This window comes from Cynara cardunculus (assembly GCF_001531365.2).
Source record: "Cynara cardunculus var. scolymus isolate 2C chromosome LG 5, CcrdV1, whole genome shotgun sequence".
Taxonomy (NCBI): domain Eukaryota; kingdom Viridiplantae; phylum Streptophyta; class Magnoliopsida; order Asterales; family Asteraceae; genus Cynara; species Cynara cardunculus.
In genome coordinates, this window is record NC_037532.1 from 10,080,618 (window position 1) to 10,103,127 (window position 22,510).

The following is a 22,510-nucleotide window of genomic DNA, read 5'->3' on the forward strand; positions in this document are numbered from 1 at the left end:
GCCCATTAAACCGAATAAAGTCAAATAAAACTGAATAAAGTTTATTAAGGCCCGATAAACTCAAAATAGCTCGGTAAATGGATTAAGGTCCAATAAAACCGAACAAAGCACATTTAAATGGTTTAAGACCCAATAAAACCGAATAAATCCGCATATAACACACACACACATTATCTATACATTCACATATATACACATACGTTTAAACATATATACATCAATCCACTCGTGGTTAGCAACCAGTACACATCATGTATATATATGTATATAACATTGATCGACGGGTATATATACATCCCAGTACACATACAACGTCGTGTAAACATATGTATATAACACGGGCTAACGGGTATATATACTTATAACACATGCACATGTATACATACGCTACCTAAATATAAAAATGTGTACATGTAACACATAAAAATCAAGAAAATAGGACAATTCCCTCACTGATCCCTCGCTGATCTACGAGGGATCAGTGAGGGAATTGACAAAAATTAGTTTCCCTCGCTGATCTGCGTGGGATCAGCGAGAGATTTTCCTATTTTTTCTATTTTCTCATTTTTATGTGTTATATGTATATATTTTTATGTGTTGGTGAAGTATCCGTCGCAAATCCGTCGCTGAAAGTTCCCTCGCAAATCCGTCGCTGAAGGATCCGTCGCAGATCCGTCGCTGAAAATTCCCTCGCAAATCCGTCGCTGAAAGTTCCCTCGCAGATCCGTCGCTGAAGGATCCGTCGCAGATCCGTCACTGAAGGATCCGTCGCAGATCCGTCGCTGAAAGTTTCCTCGCAGATCCGTCGCAAAATACTTCCCTCGTTGATCCGTCGCTGAAAGTATCCCTCGCAAATCCGTCGCTAATATCCGTCGCTGATAGCATTACCTACGACTATTTGACCGACGGAGTATCAACGACGGATTACCCTTTCAGCGATGGATTTACGAGGGATTTTTCCCTCGCTGATACTCTGCATTTTTGTAGTGGAATTATATGCGATGGGCTAGGAGCAGCTCAGTTCCTTAGTGCATTTGGTGAGTTTGCTAGAGGTGCCCACCAACTCACCATTTCCCGACTATGGCATTTTAATTGTCTTCCTCAACCACAAACAATAATAAATTCCACACCACCACCTAGAAATTTCATGCGCCCATCTGCTGATTACGAGTTGGAGCAAGATAATATAGACATTCCACTCCATCACATTAATCAGTTGAAGCAGCATTCTACACACTACAACAAAATCAGGTTTATAGGACGCTCTTAATTTCTAAGCGTCTTAATAGACCTCTTTATAGGACTTTGTTTATAGGACCAAAAAATAAAGTGTCATATCTAAAGGCGTTGTAATAAGTTTATATGACGATTTTTTGATGTCGTAATAAGTTTTTTAGAAAACTTTTAATATAAAGTGTCTCATTATCAACTTTATAGAACACTATTTGAAAAACTGACCTATAAGTGTCCTATAAAAAATTGAGTTTATAGGACACTTTCTTAAAAGTGTCCTATAAAGTTACTAATGCAACGTTTTGTATTAAAAATGTCCTAAAAACTTGTTAAGACGTCCAAAAATGTCATATCAACTTTACAACACCTTTAGGTAGGACGCTTTATATTTTGGTCTTATAAAATAAGTCGTATAAAGCAGTTTATTGGGACACTTAGAGATTGACGGTGTCCTATAAACCTAATTTTGTTGTAGTGTCTATTAACATCCTAAGATATTGAAGTTTGAAATGCAAAAGACTTCAAGAAAAGATGTTGAATGAGTGTTCAACATTCTCCAATCCTTTTTTTTGAAGTATATATATTGAATGAGTGTTCAACATTCTCCAATCCTTTTTTTTTTTGAAGTATATATAACAAATACTTACACACATTCAGTAATATTCGAACATTTGATCACTAGGGACGTTCCAATCTTTTTGGAGGCCCTGCTACATACAAAACTTTTAATTACATTGCATAAATGGGATGACATAAAATATATGTTAAGAATAAAAATGGGCTAAACCTAAAACTATTAACAATCTGAAACTAAACCTAAACCATTAAAGATTTGAACCTAAAACCAAATAATTAATGGTTTGAACCTAAATAATTTCAGCTATAGTTTTACACAAGTCGATAAAAGAAACCCTAAACACATGTAAATTTAGGCCCCAAATTTTTGGAAGTACTATTTAAAATCTCACATTTAACATGTTAATACACGCCTGAAAAAAGAATGCAATAAGTTGTTGATAGTATGAAGTAGATCCTCCACCACCTAAGTCATAGAAAAGATATCTTCAAGAATTTCAAGAGTACCTCCAAAGGCATGTAGAATTATGTGATCAATAGCAATAACAATAAAATTAATGTGTATTTTTAGAGTAACGTTTAATTTTGGTCTTTAATGTTTGTAATTTTTAACTTAATGAAATACGTTAATGACTGTTATAAAGAGGGACCCAAATCATCGGAAATTAACAAAAGTGAGGTATCAAATCCGAGTTTTTTAAGTATGAGGACGATTCGTATTGAAAATTGCAAACATTAAGGACCATAATTGAACTTTACTCTTGTATTAACTTAATACTTTTTCAATCAAATTTTTTGCTTGTAATAGATTTATGTTATTTATTTAAACTTTAACGTGCTTAATGATATGAATAATTTATTCGTTTAACCGTATATGGTGGTTTTTTTGCGTCTTAATAATTGAGCCGATGTGGCTTAATTAGGACAACACCCCTTCTTTTATGTGTGTATGGGTATAATTTGGGGCTCTTTTAAATGATATAAAAATCCCCTTGTGGCCACGAATGTTCAAATGTGATGACTCTGGACTATCTGTAAAACAGGTGGTCGCCCTAGGATTAATCGATTTGCATAACGGGTTAGATATTCAGGTTAATAAAAAAACGAATTTTGAATTTAACATATTTTCCATATTTAATGATTAATTAAAGATTTTTTTAGAGTAATATGATTCATCTATTATAATTCTCATAATTTTGTAATTGATGATAGAGTAAACTTTATAATTCTCATCTAATACAGATTTACCATTGTCGTTTTTGATTTTGCTTGGTCCCGTTAACCCAGTTAACTAATAGAGCATTTTAGATTAGAACCTGAGTCTTTAGGATACTATAAACTTTGGTTGGTGTTATCTTTCAGATACTTAAAAATTCTTTTAGCGGCTTTTAAATGGATTCTTTCATATTAGCTTGATATCTTGTACATAGACATGTGATAAAAATTATATTTGGCCGACTAGTTGTTAAATACAAAAGAGAACCAAACATTCCCCGATAATTAGTAACATTTCACTAATTTAGCATCAGAAACTACATGTAATTCTAAGAGATGTGTAGGATGACCAATTTATTAAAATTATTTTTAATAATATTTTTTTAACATAATTAATTACTTTAGTTTATAAATTTTTTAATTGTTTTATCAGTAAACCTTATAAAAATGTTAGTTCACCCACCATGCTTATCTCAGACGGATTTTTCATGAGTTTTGTAAACCTCCTTTTTTATTTGAGAAAATTAGTCGTACCAAAAATAATGTTGTCCTCATTAATCTGTAAAAGAATGACACAAGACCATTGATTTTCAAAGGAAGAGGTTTGTCAATTTTATGATGAGGAGGCCATTATCCGAAAGAAAACTAGAAAGAGTGTCATATCATGCACAAGAAGCCTGTTTAAGATCATACATAGTGCAGTTAGTACATTGGGCATGACAAAATAGAACAAAGGTGACCTTTGTGGAACATGCTTATTTCACCCCACCTATGAAACAAGTTGGAACAAGGTGAAACAGACTTATGTTTTACCAATATAACTTTAAAATAAAACCTAATTCTTTTCTAAAATATCAAATATATCTTCTTCCTCACATTTTGTTCATTCTTCAAAAAAAAAATTCTTTATTGATCCTCTTTCTCAATGATTTGATGATGATCCCTTTTAACTATCAAAGTATATTGTTCCTGTCATTCAGTTTCAGCGATTTTCACTGAGTCTGTACAGTGATCGTTGAACATGTATTGTAATTCATTCAAAGACTGTTATACTTCAAAAAGACAAAACTCACACCATAGATCCTTCAGTAATGTCGAAGACAGAAGCTGAAGATTAGAGACCAGCAAGTTCGTGATCTGAAGCGGTATTTAGTGATAACAAACTTGTCTACACAAGTGTGAAGTATGCGCAAGATTCAGTGAACACTGATGAGACATTTCAGCATTATTCCAGTGTTCAACGACCAAATGAATCTTGTCAAGCAAGATTGTTTTTGTCTTGTCCTTCACACAAACAAGACAAACCCATACCTTTCTAAGTATAGTATAGTACAAAGCCACTCCTTTGACTTTAAACGTGCTTACCTACTTTATGAAAGAGGACTGTTCATATATGGCCAAAATCCTGTCATATATGAACAAAGGACAAGCTTTCCCCTAAAAGCTTGACACGTGTTGCGTACCTTCTGAATTGCATTTAATGCAATGGGTATAAATAGCTGAGTGGTTCCCCTCTCAGTTATCAATCTTCCTCACTAAGAACTTATCTAAGAAGTTACTTCTCTCACTACTCTCTGTCTAAGAGAAACACTCACTTTAACAAGTGAAGAGCACATTTCTTCTTATCTTATTTCTTGTAGCAAATCTTTTCTTATTGCTATTTGTAATCTTGTGTGTATCTTAGATTGTTTATATAGATTTTGTATCATATCTCTTCTACAAACAATATGTATAATTTTTATTGATCTTCTTTATCAATATATAATTTTTAAAAGTGAAAGTTACTGTGTCTGTATTCACCCCCCATTCTACAAACTGTTACCTATAAACTCTTGTAGATCCGGCTGGGACCAACGAGTATTTCATTTTTTTCACTCAATGATTTTTTTTTCTTTTGGGGATTTTTCTACTGCCCTATGGGCTTTGTTGCATATGAGTACACATACTCCCTCCTCACACCTGAACTGGTTAATGTCTTCATTGAGAACTGATAAAAGGATAGGGTCATGGGTGCAAAGAAGATGTGTATGGATGATGTATAATAAAGATGGCCTGAGGGGCTGTTCGTTTGTGGCTTAATGGGCTGTATAAGTCTTATAGCTTATTACGTAGCAATAAAAGGTTGTTCGGTTGGGGATTATTCATTCAACTGAGAGCTTATTCGCTCAGCTCAAATACATTACTCCCATGGCCTCAGCCATTAATATTCCCCAATTACCCTCCTTCTCTCATCCTTTATAAATTGATCAATGCTCCTTATCCTCCAAAGATCGTTGCTCCTCCTTTATAGGTCAATCAATGCTCCTCCTCTAGAAATCGCTACTCCCTCGACCTTCTCTCGTGTTGCTCCCTTGGTGCTCAGTGCTCTGTTCCCGTAATCTCTCTACAATGGCGACTTCCAATGGCTTCCTCACAACAACTACAAAAACCATGGAAAACGATAGAATTTCTTCTTCCTCTGCATCAAGGAAGCACCATAATCATCAGCAGAAAATCACTAATTCATCCTTTTCCTTTAAGGCCCGATTTGAAGCCTATAATCGTCTTCATGTGGCAATTGAAGCACTTCTAAAGCCTAAAATCGGTCTAGTTTGTCCTCTGCTTATGAGCTCACTTCTTGAAGCACTTCTCGAATTCCTACTACTCTCGATCCTAGTTGTCGGTTTCAGGTTTGATCCGGTTTTCAATTATTGTATATGATCTGTGGGTTAACTGTGGAGTTAATTTCACTCGATGATTCTTTTTTCTTTTGGGGCTTTTTCTACTACTCTATGGGATTTGTTGGATATGATTACACATACTCCATCCTCACACTTGAACTAGTTAATGCTTCATTGAGAATTGATAAAAGGATAGGGTCATGGGTGCAAAGAAGATATGTATGAATGATGTATAAGAAAGATGGCCTAAATCACTTTCTAAAAAAATCGCAGGTGGGTGTCAAATTGTTTCCCAAGGTGATGTGCTTGTGTTGTCAGGTTTATACTACCTTTAAGCTCAAGGCTAAAATAGACCTTGACGAAAGAATACATCTTAATCTATTGTCGTATTGTAACAAGTAATAACAGTAAAATACCAAATATTGTTCCCACATAGATGGTTGTAAAGTCTTTCAAAAAAAGTCCGGTCTTTAAAAACTGATTTCAGATGGCGAATTTGAAAAAATCTTTTGGTTGATTGGTGACTTATCAACTACAAAAAAATCAATTATAAGAAGAAGTAAATGGTGTAAAGGTTCATTGAGTTAAAAACAAGTGATCCGGTAAAAAAAAATTATAGCAATCTAACATTATCTCATAACTAATATTTAAAGTAACTTCTTAAAAGCTAACATATTTTCATACAAGTAATCAGTTGTCAATTAATTAAATGTAATCTTTAATGAAATATTAATATTCTGATTTAAATAACTTTAAAATATAATGTTATATTCAAGACACCTTTTTACCTTTTCAGGGTCTAAATCTTAACTTATTTTACCCTCAAGCTAAGGTTGTTTCCTATCATCGCTAGGTTTCTTTTTACAAAAGATGTATAGAATTTAATGTAAATAACGTAGATGGAAAATACGGAGAATAAGTTGAAAATGTTAAAATCTAAGAAATGAAACTTGTTGCGCAAGTAATTAATTATTAAATAAAATTACTTAAAGTAAATGGTACGGGAGGGTAAACAACAACAAATGAAATGCAGAAAGTAAATTGCATAAATTAAAGGACTAGAATATAAATAACAATAAAAAAAAGCAAGAAATGTAAAGCTTAAAAGTAATTAAAAACTTAGCAGAAAGTTCTGTTCCAAACTTAAAAACAACTGCATGGTTTACTTGAAATTAATAATCATGTTTCCGTCTTTTAGATAATAACCACGAGCCACAATTGGAAATTGAATCCAATGTAAATCCATGATTAAAGTGTTCTCTAAAAGTAAAACTGAATTATAATATCTCAAATAACCGTAAATAAACAAAACGAACTACAATTAACTAAATTAGCTTCGAATTAAGAAAAGAAATTACAGCTATTCGGCCTTGTGGAAGTTCCAAACATAGGAACAATAAAAGAATACTTGCAAAAATATCTCCCTAAAGTCAATTACTAAACTAGAAATGAAAGGAGAATAATGTAATGTATTATGTGATGATGTTTAAAGCATACATAAGTTACATATATTCTATAGTAGCAAAAGAGGACTTAGGGCCCATGATAGACAAAAAGGATCCCAAAGATAAATATAAGAGTAGCCCAAAAGTTTAAGACCAAGCCCATCAAAGGTCTTCAAATTCGGCCCAAAAGTTAGCCCAAAAAGTTGTGTAAGACCGAAATTCGATCCTACAGCTTCCTGTCGAATCTACTACAGCAACCATCCCGTAGGAACATATAGGGTTAGCATAAAACTAAGGAATTTGCTCACTTTAATGCATAAATCTTATGCCAAATCCAAATCATGTACCAAACTCTAAAGCTAGTAAAGTGCAAAAGAAAAGAGTAAAAAGACTCGATGAGATAGACTATTTAATACTAAAAAGATGATAAAAGTGATGTATATTGGGTTAATAAGTTAACCTCATCAGCTTGTAACCAGCCTTAAGGATTAGAATTAATAGTAAAGAAAGTTTTGTCTGACATGTTGAACATGCTCTCACACTAGGACTAGAGTTGGTAAAAAACACTTGGTCCTAAAGTCTTCATTATAAAATCGGCTTGCCAGATAGTTTTTTTCATACTATTTGACTTATTTGTCTTCTGATCTTCTATTGTCTTAGATAATAAATCTAATACATTTTGGTGTCTATCTAACTTCAATTCAACTTCGATTTTGCTAAAGGCGTTTTACTTGATCAGATAATATATTATAAAATAGGACTTAAAGATTTTACAATGGAATTCATATTTAAAAGGACGACTGAGCATCTGAATTACAAGGTTTACTTAGGATACACCAAAAGTACATCCTTCTCAACTTTAGATTCTGAACTATAGGGTCCTATATAAATTGGATCCTTTAACATTTCGAATCCTTTTTGTATATTGGATAGTAGGCAACAACTTCAAAACCTAAAACATTACAAGTATTTGATCGGATATTATTATGTGTTATCATCAAATCCAAATAGTTGAGTCCAATAGTTACAATTACAAAAGAGAAACTTTCTATATATAGTACATGATAGTTAAGTCGCTTAACAACTAAACCGATAGAAGTTTTCCTCGTGTACTATTAAGACTTCTAAATTGCACAAGTCTTCTCAGCTTGATCAGAGATTTGACTTGAGTAGAACTTCTTCTAGTTCTTCATGAAATCCTAAGTCTGAGTTGATACATTAGTTTTTTGTGTAGTCCATCTAGATCTCTGACTCTTCAAGCCTAGAGATCTAACCCTTCCTCTGATCCATCTTCCATATAATTGTGATTATAACAATCTCCCCCTTGGATCAGATGAAGATTTAGTCATTTTAGCACTTGAGCGCTCTTTGAATGTAACAACCAAATTCCTCAGGTTCAAAGTAGCATCAATATACGGCTCAATCTTGGAACACAATTCTTCATTCCTATATCTTTTCTTAGCAAAATGACCCTTGAAAAACTTTAGTATACCATAGGAATACTTGGCTACTTCATTGGTCCAGAAGAAACTTTTCTTCAAATTAATGTCTTTGCAAACAATGTCAAAATCAGGATGATCAAGCAATGTACCAGTTATGTACTTCTCAAACCCTTTTAGATTCTTCTTTGGAGCTGTGAGGTTGACTTTATCAAGACTCATTTATAAAACCACTTGAAAAATCTTCTTTATTGGCTCTATCAATTGTTCTTCTCATAGCCTCTTTGATTGAAACCAATGTTTTTTTTATACTTGAAGTGTGTATCTTCTTCAGGTTCTAGCATATGGTATAGATCAAGAAATTCATAGGCATTCATGTTAGGAAAGTCTGCTTCAGTAAAAGAATACACATTCCCATCTTCCTTGACCACTACAAACTCATAACTCTTTGTAAATTTATTGTGCTCAACTTCATTCAATCTAGTAATCTTGAGATCAAAGATGACTGCTCTCATGAGTTTTGCTATGGATCTCAAGAAGTCAAAATACATCTCTTTGAACTGAACTGGTGCATCTTGCAACATATCTACATAAGTCACAACTGGCAATTAAAGAAGTCCTTTTGAACATATATTAAGCTTTATTCTCCAGAAATATATCTTATGAGTGACAAGATTCAACTTTAGTTAATGGTTGCACTGATTTAGACTTTTGAATCTCTGACTGTAATGAACTAGAAATCTAGCCTTAAACTACATTTTTTGAACTACCACTTGAGTTTTATCAACGTTCACAAAGAACTTAGAAGGTATGTAAGCATCCCCAGGTAAAATCTTCTTCTTATTAGGCTCCTGAATCTGGTAAGTTTAATTTTTTCGCCAAATAAATAACCAAACCCGAATGTTTACGTGCATCCGCAACAACACGATAACCTTTTTGTGTTTCTTGAATATAATCTAATGCTCCATTAACTACCTGCCACGAACCTCCATTAAGAACACATACCAATACTTTCTCAATTTTTTGTCATTTCTTTTTTAGAGAGAATTTCTTCTTGGTTTGAAGTGTGTAAGTTTGGTTTGAGTGTGATTGATATGATATATATATATATATATATATATATATAAGGATAAAGTATGAGAAATTGATTCAATAAAAATAAAACTAAGGTCAAAGTAGGAATTAAATCAAATCATATGGGGTCATCCATGTGGGTCATTTCGTGAAATGTCCCCAGCAACAAAAGTCGCCCTCCACAACGTGAGGGGCCACATCCTTCGCCTCTATGTCAGCTTTTTCATATTATTTTTTGTGAAAAATGTATTTTTTGAGTTATTTTTATACTTTTTTAAAAAGATTAGTTAAGTCAAGAACCCCTTAATTATAACAATTATATGAAGGACGAAAAAAACAAAGACAATTATAAACTATAAGGACTAAAACTGTAACTTCAAAAATACATGAACAAAAATGGCAATTTTAAACAAACTATAGGGAGTAAAATCATAATTTACATCTTATTTATTTAAAGGGGAGTGGCATTGAATTTGGCTTATTCTATTGAATGTGGAGTATATAATTGATCACTTGTGTTCTAAGATGTGCTAATTTCGATGGAATAGATGTTTTGTTATGGAAGATGTTGGGCATTTGTTGCTGCTGCTTCTGCTGCATGGAAGAAGAAGCTAAATCCATCTCAGCATGATTCTTCTTTTTCTGGTTTTGCATCTCTGGTCAGTTTTTCCTCCAACCCATTTCGTATAATGAATTTCTTATCATTCAACGCCGATTCATATCCCTCTTTCTCCCTGGGTATCTTGAATTAGGAAGGTCGAATAAAAATCATGCGACTGTAGTTAGAATTCCCTTGACGAATTGTTCAGATTGAGTTGTTTTTCTTTCGGATTTCACGTTGCAGGTTAGGAGTCGTTGTTTTCGGTGGTTTAGAGGAAAAGTGATCGATCTTTTTCAATTTTTGGAATTTGGGATTAATTATCTGCTTGAAGGAATTGATTAGTATTTAGAGCTTAGGGGTTTTGTCTATGGGGACTCGAACAATGGGATCACATGGCGGTGGTGGTGGTGGAAATGGTGGAACCCAACATCCTAAATCAGACGGATTTTCAAAACAAGGCCCTTTGTATAACCTAACTCTGGATGAGGTTCAGCACCAATTAGGGGATTTAGGGAAACCTCTTAGCAGTATGAATCTTGATGAGCTTCTCAAGAGTATTTGGACTGCTGAAACTGAAGCTAATGAAGGGATGGGTAGTGGGGCTGGACCACTTTACCACTCTCAACACACCCAGCTTGCTTCTACCTCTTCTATGGCTCACCAGTCGAGCCTTGATCTCTCCAGGGATCTGAGCAAGAAGACTGTTGATGAATTGTGGCAAGATATCCAACAGGGTCAAAAGAAGAAGGATGATAATGGTGGTAATGATCATAATCTTGATAGGAAGGCTGGGCGGGGGAAACAACCGACTCTTGGTGAGATGACCCTAGAGGATTTCTTAGCCAAGGCTGGGATTGTGAGTAAATCTTCTCAGGAGAAAAAGAATCTGGCTTCTGTTCTAGGAGCTGACTCAAGTGCATTGGCCCAACAGAATATTAGTCCCCAACAAGCACAATGGATGCAATTCCAAATCCCACCAATTCAGCAGCAACATGTGTTCATGCCAAGCCATCATCAAGTTCAACCACCCCTCCCTAGCAGTGCTAACCAAATCATGGACCCGGCTTATTCCGAGACTCAAATGACAATGTCTCCTTCCCCTTTGATGAGTACTCTGTCTGATACACAAACGCCTGGACGGAAAAGAGTTGCATCTGGAGATGTAATGGAGAAGACCGTGGAAAGAAGGCAAAAAAGAATGATAAAAAATAGAGAATCTGCTGCACGCTCACGAGCAAGGAAACAGGTATGATTTCGAAATGTTTTTTTTGTCATTTTTTTATCCTAGCCAGGTACTGCTTTTTTCTGTATCTTTCTCTTTCTCTCCTGTAGACAAGTCATAAGAGACTTCTATATGGTTGGATAGGCTTACACGCATGAGCTGGAGAACAAAGTTTCACGTTTGGAAGAGGAAAACGAAAGACTTAAAAGAGAGAAGGTATGTCTTATTTTAATTGGTTACTATTCTACAATTTTCTTTTCTTGGTCTTATGATGTCCTCATATTTGGTCTAATAATTCATGTTATTTTTCTCATATTTGGTGTAAATAGAGAAAACAAGTATATACACCTACCATGAATATTTCCCAGCCGCATAGGCATTATTTTATTGCCTGCACATGTATATATCTTAACTTGCTAAATACCTCTATTCTAAATAATAACATTGGCGAAAAAACTGCAACTAAAATCAATGAATAATGATGCATGTTCAGGGCCTACTCAATGTGAAGCCATTTGTCTTTGTTGTTACATCATGTTGGGTATAACTTTATCGTGTTAGAGGACTGTTAGAAGTTAATTGAAGTTGCTCATGTGCATGTCTATTTTCTTCTCTTTCTCTCTTGTTAATTAAGGGATGTGTCTTGACCCTTCATTAAGGCAACACTACCACCATTAGGGATTGTGATTGATTCCTTCAGTATCTTCTTATTGGAAATCTTTGGTATCTTCCGATAGCTCCAATACTTCTTTATGGACCCTAGTTACAGGGCCGCAAACCTAGCACAACTACTGCTCTTGACACAACCTTTTTTTGCTTAATTGATTGTTCATGAACAAAATAATTTTTGTATACCATTTTGCTTCTTGGTTCCTTTTGTAGGGCTTGTGAGCCAGGTTTCTTCAAGTTGTTACATGCACAACCATGTTTTAGGCTTGAAACCACTTATATAGCAAAAAATGGAGGTGCAACCTCAAGCCTACCTAAATGTGGCTTCAATCAATTCATCTATTCCTGAGATTTTGCGACTGTCGTGGATTGGTCTGCCCTGATTTCCCTTTCTAGTTTCTCTCCCAGTTCCCAGAAGCGGCTTTGATGCCAATTTGATTGGAACCTGAATGATATCTATTGAATACAAATACAAAAGCAACAAACAGAAAATATACCTACTTTCAAGAGTCGGGCATTCTCTAGGATGCTCAATTCTCTCTCTATATTGTTTATGATCAAATGCAGTGAACATTACTCTTCTCCTAACTCCTTAGAGTATCTCCAACATATTAACTATAATTTCTCTAAAATAGAGAACCAAAAGTCAAAATCTTAAAAAAGATTACCTTCAACTCCAACAAATTCTCTATTTTAGAGAATTTCAACATCAATTATATTATTGAAATATTCTATAATGTTATCATCCCATTACGCTTTTTAAAAAAATTTATATAAAATAATAATAACTCAATCCCATTGGTGGGAATAAATAAAAATCATTTCTCTCTCCTCCCATCAAGTTTTAGAGAATTCTCTAAACTTGGAGTTTTCTCCATTTTAGAGAACAATATAGAGAATTTGTTGGAGCAAAGAAAACAAAACATTCATTTTCTCTATTTTAGAGAATCTGTTGAAGATGCTCCTATAAACTAATTCTATTATGGTAGTATAGGTGCTATATTACCTTAATACAGTGCCTTTTATTGGTTAACCCCACCTCATGTGCTTAAAATGAATTAATATAGTTATATAGAACTAGGCGTAACAAGTACCCAATAAAAACACATTGAATAGCTCTAGCCGTAGGTTTTCTAAGTTCCATATGGAAAGTGAACATTAACTAGAATCCTTGGAGTAGAATAAAGAAAGAGTGTAACAATTATGGGAAGTTTTGTCTAGTGGAGGACATGTGGTTAATCACATAACTTGTAAGAATCACTTGGCCCCAAATCTCGCGAGGTAGGTTGTACATGTATGATAATTTATGTATGATGCCGCAAGTTGGAGCATATATGTCAAATACTCAAATATCCAAAGATAGAGTGGCAATTGAGGGGGTGAGGGGGAGGGGAAGGCCGAGGAGGACGTGGATGAACAATAAAAGATAGACATGGTTACTTTAGGCATTTTTGAGGACATAACCTTTGGTAGGAGTATTTGGAGACAAAATACTAGGGTAGCAGACTAGATGTGGGGATCTGTAGCTCGTGTGGTTGACAAAAGGGAGTTGGAGAAGCTTGGGGGTAGAGGGCATGCAGTTTAGGTTAGGGTTGTGCTCCGTCTGTTTCACCTTAACTTATCTTGTGTATGTTATCAATGTACTTATGTGTTATCTTTTTTCTTATTTTCCTCCCTTCTACGTTCACCATGTGCTAGTCTGTTCTTTCGACATGTTTGCTCACACTCTTGCACAAGCCCGCGGTCTTTACTGCCACTCTACTCTTTGAGGTAGAGGTCAGACCATACATTTCGTGTGGGATTTACTGGGTCAGTTTGATTTGATTTGGTTATCCAACTTACATGTGGAATTAAACCAATTCCACAATGGGGCCTAGTTAAAACTTTGACCACCTGATTTCAAGAACTTGTCCAAACCAATATGAATGTTCTCAAGAAGTGGCAACTGCATTCTCACGAACAAAGTGGTAGTCTACCTCGATATATATGGTATGCTCATCAAATATCTTTGGAAATGCACATAATTTCCTTGTCAATACATCTCCCTCTAATGAAATGTAGGGTCACCAAATTCATGTATGAAACAATGTATCTAAGTGAGGTAACAAGTTACGAAAGTCAGCTGACGTGCTTTCTAGATATAGTTTGATCTTTAGACTTAAGACTAGAAATTGATATGCCATGTTTCTTGCTTTCAACTCAATAAGAATAGTTTGAGAAGATTAATTTCAGACCCCATTTGTCCTTTGATGACAAAGAAACAGATACTGATCCAACAAACATGCAATGTTTCTTGTTGCTGTGTGGACACAAGGCATAATTGATATACGAGTAACATGAGGCTCAAATGATTGGTCTGAAACTGCCTCTGCATAAAGATTTTGAGAGTTGTAACACCCTTTGTTTCATCCCCAATAATCACAATCTTATTGAAACACAAGACCATACCAATCTGCTTGCATCTATTATAGTCAAACTAGGAGTGACATCAATATCCTTTTTATGACAAGAGTACCAAACAAAGATACAACTGTTTTCCCTGGCATCAAGTTTGGTCAAACCACAATGAAAAATCATGTTGATAGCACGAAAGATCAACATTAAAAGAGAGCTGCGAACCAAGGTATTTTTCCTTCAACGAAAAAGTAGATGGTATAAAAAACCAAACCAAACCGTTCCAGTATCCAATCTGGAGGTAGGGTCCCGGGGGGGGGGGKGGGGGGTTAATATGTACGTAAACCTTACCTCTGTGGACTGTCCCACAAGACAGGGAGAAGAATGAAAGTAGATGGTATGCGATGAGGAATATTATGATGAATCAACATGGTACAATAACCTACAACAAACGTGTTCCTGCATCCGGCAATACAAATTAGTACTATAATATCGTGAGCGGTATCGATATATCTTGTAAAGTCTTCAAAAAAAAAAAAAATAAGCCTTAGCATCACAAATATTTCATATGTCGATTTTATTTTGTGCAACAAGTTGACAAAAATGAAGAGTTTTTTGGCTTGTGTCTTTTAGTGTAAACCATATAGTCTCATAAAAGTTACCAATGAAAGTAAAAAAAGATCGTATACAACAACTTACAAAACAAGGGGAAGGACCCTATACATTGGAATGAATAAATTATAAAGTACCTCTAGATCTAGGATGACTATGGGTGGGTAACAATCATAAATGTGTTCACCCATTTTGACAAGACTCATGATATTAGCTAAATTTGACAAGGTGCATCACATTAGCTAAAAATAAGTTAACCCGAACTTAATTTCGCCAAACACTCCAGATAAAGGATGACTAGTTGGTTTCACATTCCTGATTACTACCCTTACTAAGATATGCAGTACAGGAAAGAACATCTAGCTGATATAGACCGACATTTGACACATGTTCTCATCCAAGATTTCTGAAATTCTTGAAAGTGGAATAAGTTGATCGGATAATTATAATTTTTAGCAAGTCTCACCGAAGTATAAAAAAGGTGGACATATAAAGATTAGAAAGATCCAAGTCAGAGATCATTACTACTTAGAGGCCATTTACCGAATGATTACCGGCAATAGCCACCACCCTCATCTTATCAGGTAACATTCGCGGCCATCAAATAGGATTGTTGGCAAGTGTTGTTTACTTGGCAAGCGCTTATTGGTTAAGAGTCTTCTTCCTAGCTTACTGGCTAAGACTATCGGTCCTTGCTATGTCTCTTACCGGTAAATTGTCATTCTTACCGGGTATACTTCAAAAAGAATAAATAAATAAATTCTTGGTCATTGCCATGCCCACCCGCTAAGGTAAGTGACACATGGTAAGCGCTTACCTGGTAAGCGTTTTGTAAATAGCCCCTTAGCCTATGGCCCCAATGGACCTGGAACATGGCAAATGTCGGCAACTTGACTGGTCATCTAGAAGTGTGTATTGAGGATAGTTTTCCTTGTCTGTTGCACCTCAGTGAATAACCTATGCAATGAGAAAGATGGAGGCAAACAAGTCATGTTAGAGTCCAACATCGGCTAGACTTGGATCATTTATCCTCTATTTGCAACCTCCATTCTCTCATCAAGGGCTCTTTTGGAGAGTAATCTGGGTCCACATGTTCTCACAAGTCACAATGTGTAACAAAAGAATCAGAAAACAATCTGCTCGTTAGCAGACACTATGTGTTCCACTAACTAAACCTGTGAATTACGGAACCCCTGCTTGAGGTGTAAATATATTCCCTTCGAAAATCTGTAACAAAACTACATCTTCTGCTTGCTCAGAATCTCATAAAGTGCTTAAAATGGCTCGTAGAAAGAAAAAACAAATTTCAATGAAAAGAAATAGCAAACTGTGGGCCAATATATAAAATTTCTAAATTAAGAGACCAAATTACAATATATCAAAACAAAAAAATTATCATAATTCCCCAAGCCAACAAATTTAATACCAGAAAGCAAGGGAAGATTGTGAGGCAATTAAAGAAGCATCAGCTCCCCGGTTTAGACCAATGAACAATCAAACAACAATGTCAAACGGTCAAGCATGTTAAAGCATTCAAATGATGGACCTGCCCAAACCAGAACAAAGATCGAAGGTCAGTGTGGTTTCAATGTGATTCATGACTAGATTTCATGTAGGGGTGTATGCAGGTTGGGTTGGGCGGTTTACGGCATTTATACAACCCCACCCAATTATGGTGATTTGAAAAGATCTCACCCCAACCCAACTCATTCAGAAGTATAACCCAAACCTTGCGGGTTGGGGCGGGTTGGCGGGTTAGTAGTTACATAAATTGACAAATGAAATACTTTATAGGACTTAAAAGTTTATAGGAGCAAACTATAAAACGTCCTATCTAATAGGGTTACAACAGGTTTATAGGAATCTTTTGGACATTTCAACAAGTTTTCTAGTACTCTTTTTAAATAGTGTCGTATTAGCTATTTTATAGAACAATTTTGAGAAGTGTCCAATAAACTCATCTAATACAGGGCACTTGTGTTTATATGACACTTTCTCGAATAGTGTCGTAATAAAATAACTAATAGGACACTATTTTAAAAATGTCCTAAAAACATGTTAAGAAACACAAAAGCGTCCTATAAACATAGTAACATTTTTAGATTGGGCATTTTTTTGTTTCTTCCTATAAACTTAAGTCTTATACAGTATCATATTAGGACGCTTAGACATTTTAGGCGTCCTATAAACCTAATGTTGTTGTAGTGAAATGCTATAACTATTAACATTTCTTTCCACCAAAGTAAAACATCAAATGAGGGAGTCTTTGGATTGATAGGTTCGTCAACTAAGTATCAGTCATATTCTCCAGCACATGCATTTGTTGTTGCTGCAAAAATGATCTCCAATGGTAAAACATCAAATGAGGGAGTCTTTGGATTAATAGATTCTTTTTTGTCATTCTTTGGTGGTGAATCTCTTTTGATAGCCTGTACTATACATATAGCTAAAGGGAAACTAAAACATAAACTCAAGAAACATTATATAGAATTTTACAAATTATTAATATATATATATATATATATATATATAAATTTATATCTAATAGAGTATTATATTATATATAGATATAAATAAAATTTTATCAAAGTTACGCAATTATATATTAGCGGTGGGTTGGGTTGGGTTGAGCTAGGCTAACCCAATTTCAAGCCTCTTAATTGGCGGTGTAGCGGGTTGGGTTTAGTTGGGTTGTTAGCGGGATGGATTGGGCACGTTGAAGGGTTTGACGGTTTTTTGTACACCCCTAATTTCATGCATTCTGAAGATTCATTCGATACTACACTCTAAACTCTAAATGAGATCGAATGGCTACTTCAGAGAGTCAAGGGTTGTTTCGTAATGGCTTAATGGGATGTATAGTCTATTTGGTAAGCCTCATACAGGGTTGTTCTGTAACGGCTTAATGGGATATATAGTCTATTCGGTAAGCCATTCAAGGTTGTTCAGTTGTGGCTTAATGGCCAGAGGATGACTTATCCATTAAACCAGTTGAAGGGTGATGTACCCATTAATCCATCAATATTTTATCCATGCCCTCCCTTTCCTTATTTCACACATATTTCTTTATTAATGAACCCCCTTTATTTTTTCATTAACATGTTCTTTTAACAATTGTAATTATACTATCTAATTAAATTTCTAATAAATTAAAAATACTAATAATTCTATAATTAGCAATATTCAAAATACCAATGATACTATACCGGAGTATAATTAACATGTAAAAGTTGCTTGTATTAAAGTAACTACAAGAAAATTTTAATACTTGTATATGTAATATTGAAATACTAATATTAAAAAAAATTAACATCCAAATAGGTTCACATCGTTCAAATTTGGTGAACTGATTCCGTTTGCAAAAACATAAATATTGGGTGGATATCATTTTTATCCAATTTACATTTTTTTAAACATAAATGCTAAAATTGAAAGTCGAAACATTGTCGATTGACGCCAAATGGTGATTATATCACTGAATCCATATAATTATGCTTGATCAAGTTTTATTTATTTATTTTAGAAACGCTTAAATTGATATTTTATTATTATTCAAAATCTGTTATTCAACATATTTATCAAATAGTTATTTTTTTATTAACCTGTATATCCAACCCGCTATATGAGCCAACTAATCCCAGGGCGACCACCTGCTTTGCGGGTAGCCCAGAGTCACCGCATTTGAACCTCCGTGGCCACAAGGGGATTCTTATTCCTCCTTGGATTTGAACCTGAGACCTCCAGGTACTTTGACCTTTGGAGCCCAAGCTTAAACCAATCAAGCACCACCCTTGTGGTTTCAAATAGTTATTTTAACTGGTGTTTAATATAGACTGAGGGGTAAAATAGTCATTTTTGACATTCAGACTGTTTCTTTAGCACAACAACCGAACATAATTTATCTTACATCATACACACGGCTTAATCCTTACAGAGCTTAATGAAAACCAATTGAACAACCTTGTAGATCAATAGGTGACAAGTTCATGTGATCCATAGCCATCTAAGGAACAACTCAGACTGCCCTAGACGTCATTGCAACCTCAACAAACATCTAGTGTCTTATGTTAGGAGATGACAGCGTATCCCCTATCGAAACCTTTTCCATAACTTCCAGAAGTTCCCTTGTCTTGAGTTGCAAGATCATGTACTAGTGAACATCTCATGAACAAGGGAGTAAACAGACGCCATAAATTAGTAGTGTGTGCATGCGCCAAGAGCGTGAATCCACCTAAAGACAAGGATATGAAAACCCCAACATAAAAATTAGAACATGCTTCCTATCTTAGAATTGGTCAAGAATCTATGGATTAGAACTCAACAAAGAACACTATTTAGATTTAGCTCATCCAACAATAATGAGCCAGAAAACAATGGGGTATGGATGAGAAATGCTTAAGAAAGAGGCATGTGTCTAGACCTCACCTTGGTTGAGGCCGACTGGTCTGAAGGACGAGGCACATGATTGGTTGAGCTGAGGCTTAAGTTGGTTTTGTGGGTCATTTTATTGGTCTTTTTCTCTTATGCACTTTCAGTTTAAATTAAATCTAAGACCATTAAGCATTTGCTCAATTAATATACTACATGAAAGGAGGAGAAAATATTAAAATTCACATTGGGTCTTTGCTGTACCCATATATGCGGTATGCCTCTTTATATATGCCTCTGCATCTCTTCGCCTCTCATCTTTTCTCACCTGAGGAGCACTCCCTGCTCTGAGTGAGATAGATATTAGATGGGGCCCTACCCGAGTAGATCGCTCGCTTCCTCTCGCTTGCAGTTGATCGCTCGCATCCGCTCGCTTGCTCTGCTTCCTAACACAAGGATCAAAAAGGCTACACAAGCAACACTAAGGAGATCGTGCTCCTCCCTGAGAAGCACTCTCTGTTGTGTTCACTCTCCTCCCCCCCCCCTTCGGGTGGGGGGAAGACCACTTGCTAGCTTTCAAATTCTTATAATAAATAAGTGAAACTTTTTGTTGCTAGACTCTGCTCGGTTAGTGGGTAATAGTTCTTATTGCTAGTTGAATGTGAATTGTTTATGTTGTTACTATTCATATCAACTATATATATAAAAGGTTAGGTTCAGGGAAAACCGCAAAAAAATGAAAAACTGAGGAACTCCCTGGTAAGTGTTCATTTGGATGGTATGCGCATGTGCATAAAAACCAAGAAACGACTTCAATTACTTTTATGCAATGTGCATACCGTCCAGATAAATGGTTACCAGGGTGTTCCTCAAATTTTCATTTTTTGGGGGGTTTTCCCATCAACCTCCCTATATATATGGTTGGGTTCCAGTGAGAACAACCCCTTTTCGCGAGAGGGTGAGAAACACAATATAATGATACTTCATTGTGAGACTTGTGAATAGAACCTTATATTGTGTGTAGGCCAAAACTTCACATAGTATTATGTAACCTTATATTGTGTGTAGGCCAAAACTTCACATAGTATTATGTAACCTTATATTGTGTGTAGGCCAAAACTTCACATAGTATTATGTAACCTTCGGGGGTTACAACTTTCACAAAATATAGAAGGACCTTCGCATTTTCTCAAATTCTCACGAAAATGAAAATTTCTCACATAATCCTAGACTCTCTCTCTCTCTCTCTCTATATATATATATATATATAAAGAAATTATGCATAAATGTTTTTAATAAAATTATTTAATATGTACTTGACATGTCTCGTTTATAACCATTATATGGTAAATATTTTTTAATGAAGTTATTTAATTTTTACTTGTTCTGTTATGGCCTAATCTTATCAAACACTACATAGACAACTCACTCTAGTTCCATCTTGTCCGGTCCATGTACCAAACGCAAGTAGCAGAGTTGAGCATCTCAGTTTTACTAAATTTTGAATGGTAGTAACCTATACACATATTTGTGTGTGTAGATAAATCACAGCTACATTTACGAAGAACAATTCATTTGTAACTGCCCAAACAAAAAATGCTTGGCATACAGATCTCAGAGTGTTATGTTCCTTATGAACTTATCCGACACGAACCTTCAGTTGATCAATGTATACCTGAAAGATCAGCATCCATGGTAAGAATAGATGGATGGAGAATGATAGGTAGTCTTTTTTTAAAGTATATAATATTCAATTTTGGCAAAACTCTCTCACACTCCTCACTCGTGGTGAGGCTTTAAACCTTGACCTCCAAGGAGGTCGGGATCAACGGATCAACCTGTAACCCGGGTACCCTGGTACCACTGACCCTTTGGCGAATGATAGGTAGTTCCTAGTATTATAAGTGTGCAGCTTGAGTGAGTCAAAACTAATAGCTTTTCAATAGTTGCAAAAATTGGTGTCATATGAGTCTTTACCATGATTACATGCCTTTCTTAAACCTAAAGCAAGAAAAAAAAATCAAAACATTTAATCTCGTCCGTTCTTTGTTAGTAATTGCTAAATCCTTGACACTTGGTCTAGTTTTTCAAAGATATTCTCAATTTGTGTATGTTTGTACTCCAATTCTATTAGGTGCTGTTTGGTTCGCAGAATTCAAAGGAATTCAAAGTAATTGGAATGATCAATTTCTTTCTTTGGTTCACATATTGAAATGGATGGTATCCTTTGAATTCCACAAATTAAAGAATTCATCATTATTTGGCATAAGTGAAGCAATAAATTCCACATCGCCCATCCCTTGCCCCCACCATGACCATGCTACTACTGTAACTGTCATGCCCCACCCTTACCCCCCACAACCGCACCAGTACTATCGTCATCACAACCCCCACCCACCCCCACTACAACCCACCCCAACCCACCACTGACCACCATGCCACTATTGTTGTCATCACACCCACCCCACATCCCTACTTCGACCATGTTACTATTGTCATTGTCACGCCCCAAACCCACCACCACACCACTACTATTGTCGTCACAACCACCACTCACCCCCACCCTACCCCAACCCACCACTGACACGCCCAACCCACCCATACCTACCACCATGCCACTACTATCGTCGTCAAAGCTACCACCCCACCACTGCCCCACCCTCAACCTACCTCCCCACCACCTGCCCACACCGTACCGACCACCATGACACTTATGTCATCGTCACAACTACCACCCCCACCCTGCCTATCTACCAATATCTACCTCCCCACCCCTGCCCACACCCTACCGACCACCATGACACTTCTGTCATCGTCACAACTACCACCCTACCCTGCCCATTCACCCACCCTTAACTCCCTACCGCCTCGCCCACACCCGACCGACCACCATGACACTATTGTCGTCATCAAAGCTACCCCCGCCACTACCCACCCATGTGGTGGGGAAGGGGGTGGGATGGGGACAAGTCATAATGAGGGCGGGAGTGGGGGTAGGGGGT

The 22,510-nt window shown here is 35.8% G+C and overlaps 2 protein-coding genes across 4 annotated transcripts in view; both read left to right on the plus strand.

Moving 5' to 3' along the window:
* Nucleotides 1-10,526, plus strand: part of LOC112512796 (acyl transferase 4-like) — a 12,378-nt gene extending 1,852 nt beyond the window's left edge. The window contains exons 4-6 of the mRNA XM_025118938.1: nucleotides 994-1,251; nucleotides 10,208-10,301; nucleotides 10,452-10,526. Coding sequence (XP_024974706.1) covers nucleotides 994-1,251; nucleotides 10,208-10,301; nucleotides 10,452-10,526 — 427 coding nt within the window. The remainder of the gene's footprint in view (nucleotides 1-993; nucleotides 1,252-10,207; nucleotides 10,302-10,451) is intronic.
* Nucleotides 10,163-22,510, plus strand: part of LOC112512337 (ABSCISIC ACID-INSENSITIVE 5-like protein 2) — a 14,538-nt gene continuing 2,190 nt past the window's right edge. The window contains exons 1-3 of one of the 3 annotated variants that reach the window (XM_025118227.1): nucleotides 10,163-10,301; nucleotides 10,487-11,489; nucleotides 11,610-11,681. In XM_025118227.1, coding sequence (XP_024973995.1) covers nucleotides 10,611-11,489; nucleotides 11,610-11,681 — 951 coding nt within the window. In that variant the 5' untranslated portion in view covers nucleotides 10,163-10,301; nucleotides 10,487-10,610. Of the gene's footprint in view, nucleotides 11,490-11,575; nucleotides 11,682-12,347; nucleotides 12,824-22,510 lie in introns of those variants that run through there. The other 2 variants (XM_025118228.1, XR_003069226.1) reach the window with 2 other exon arrangements.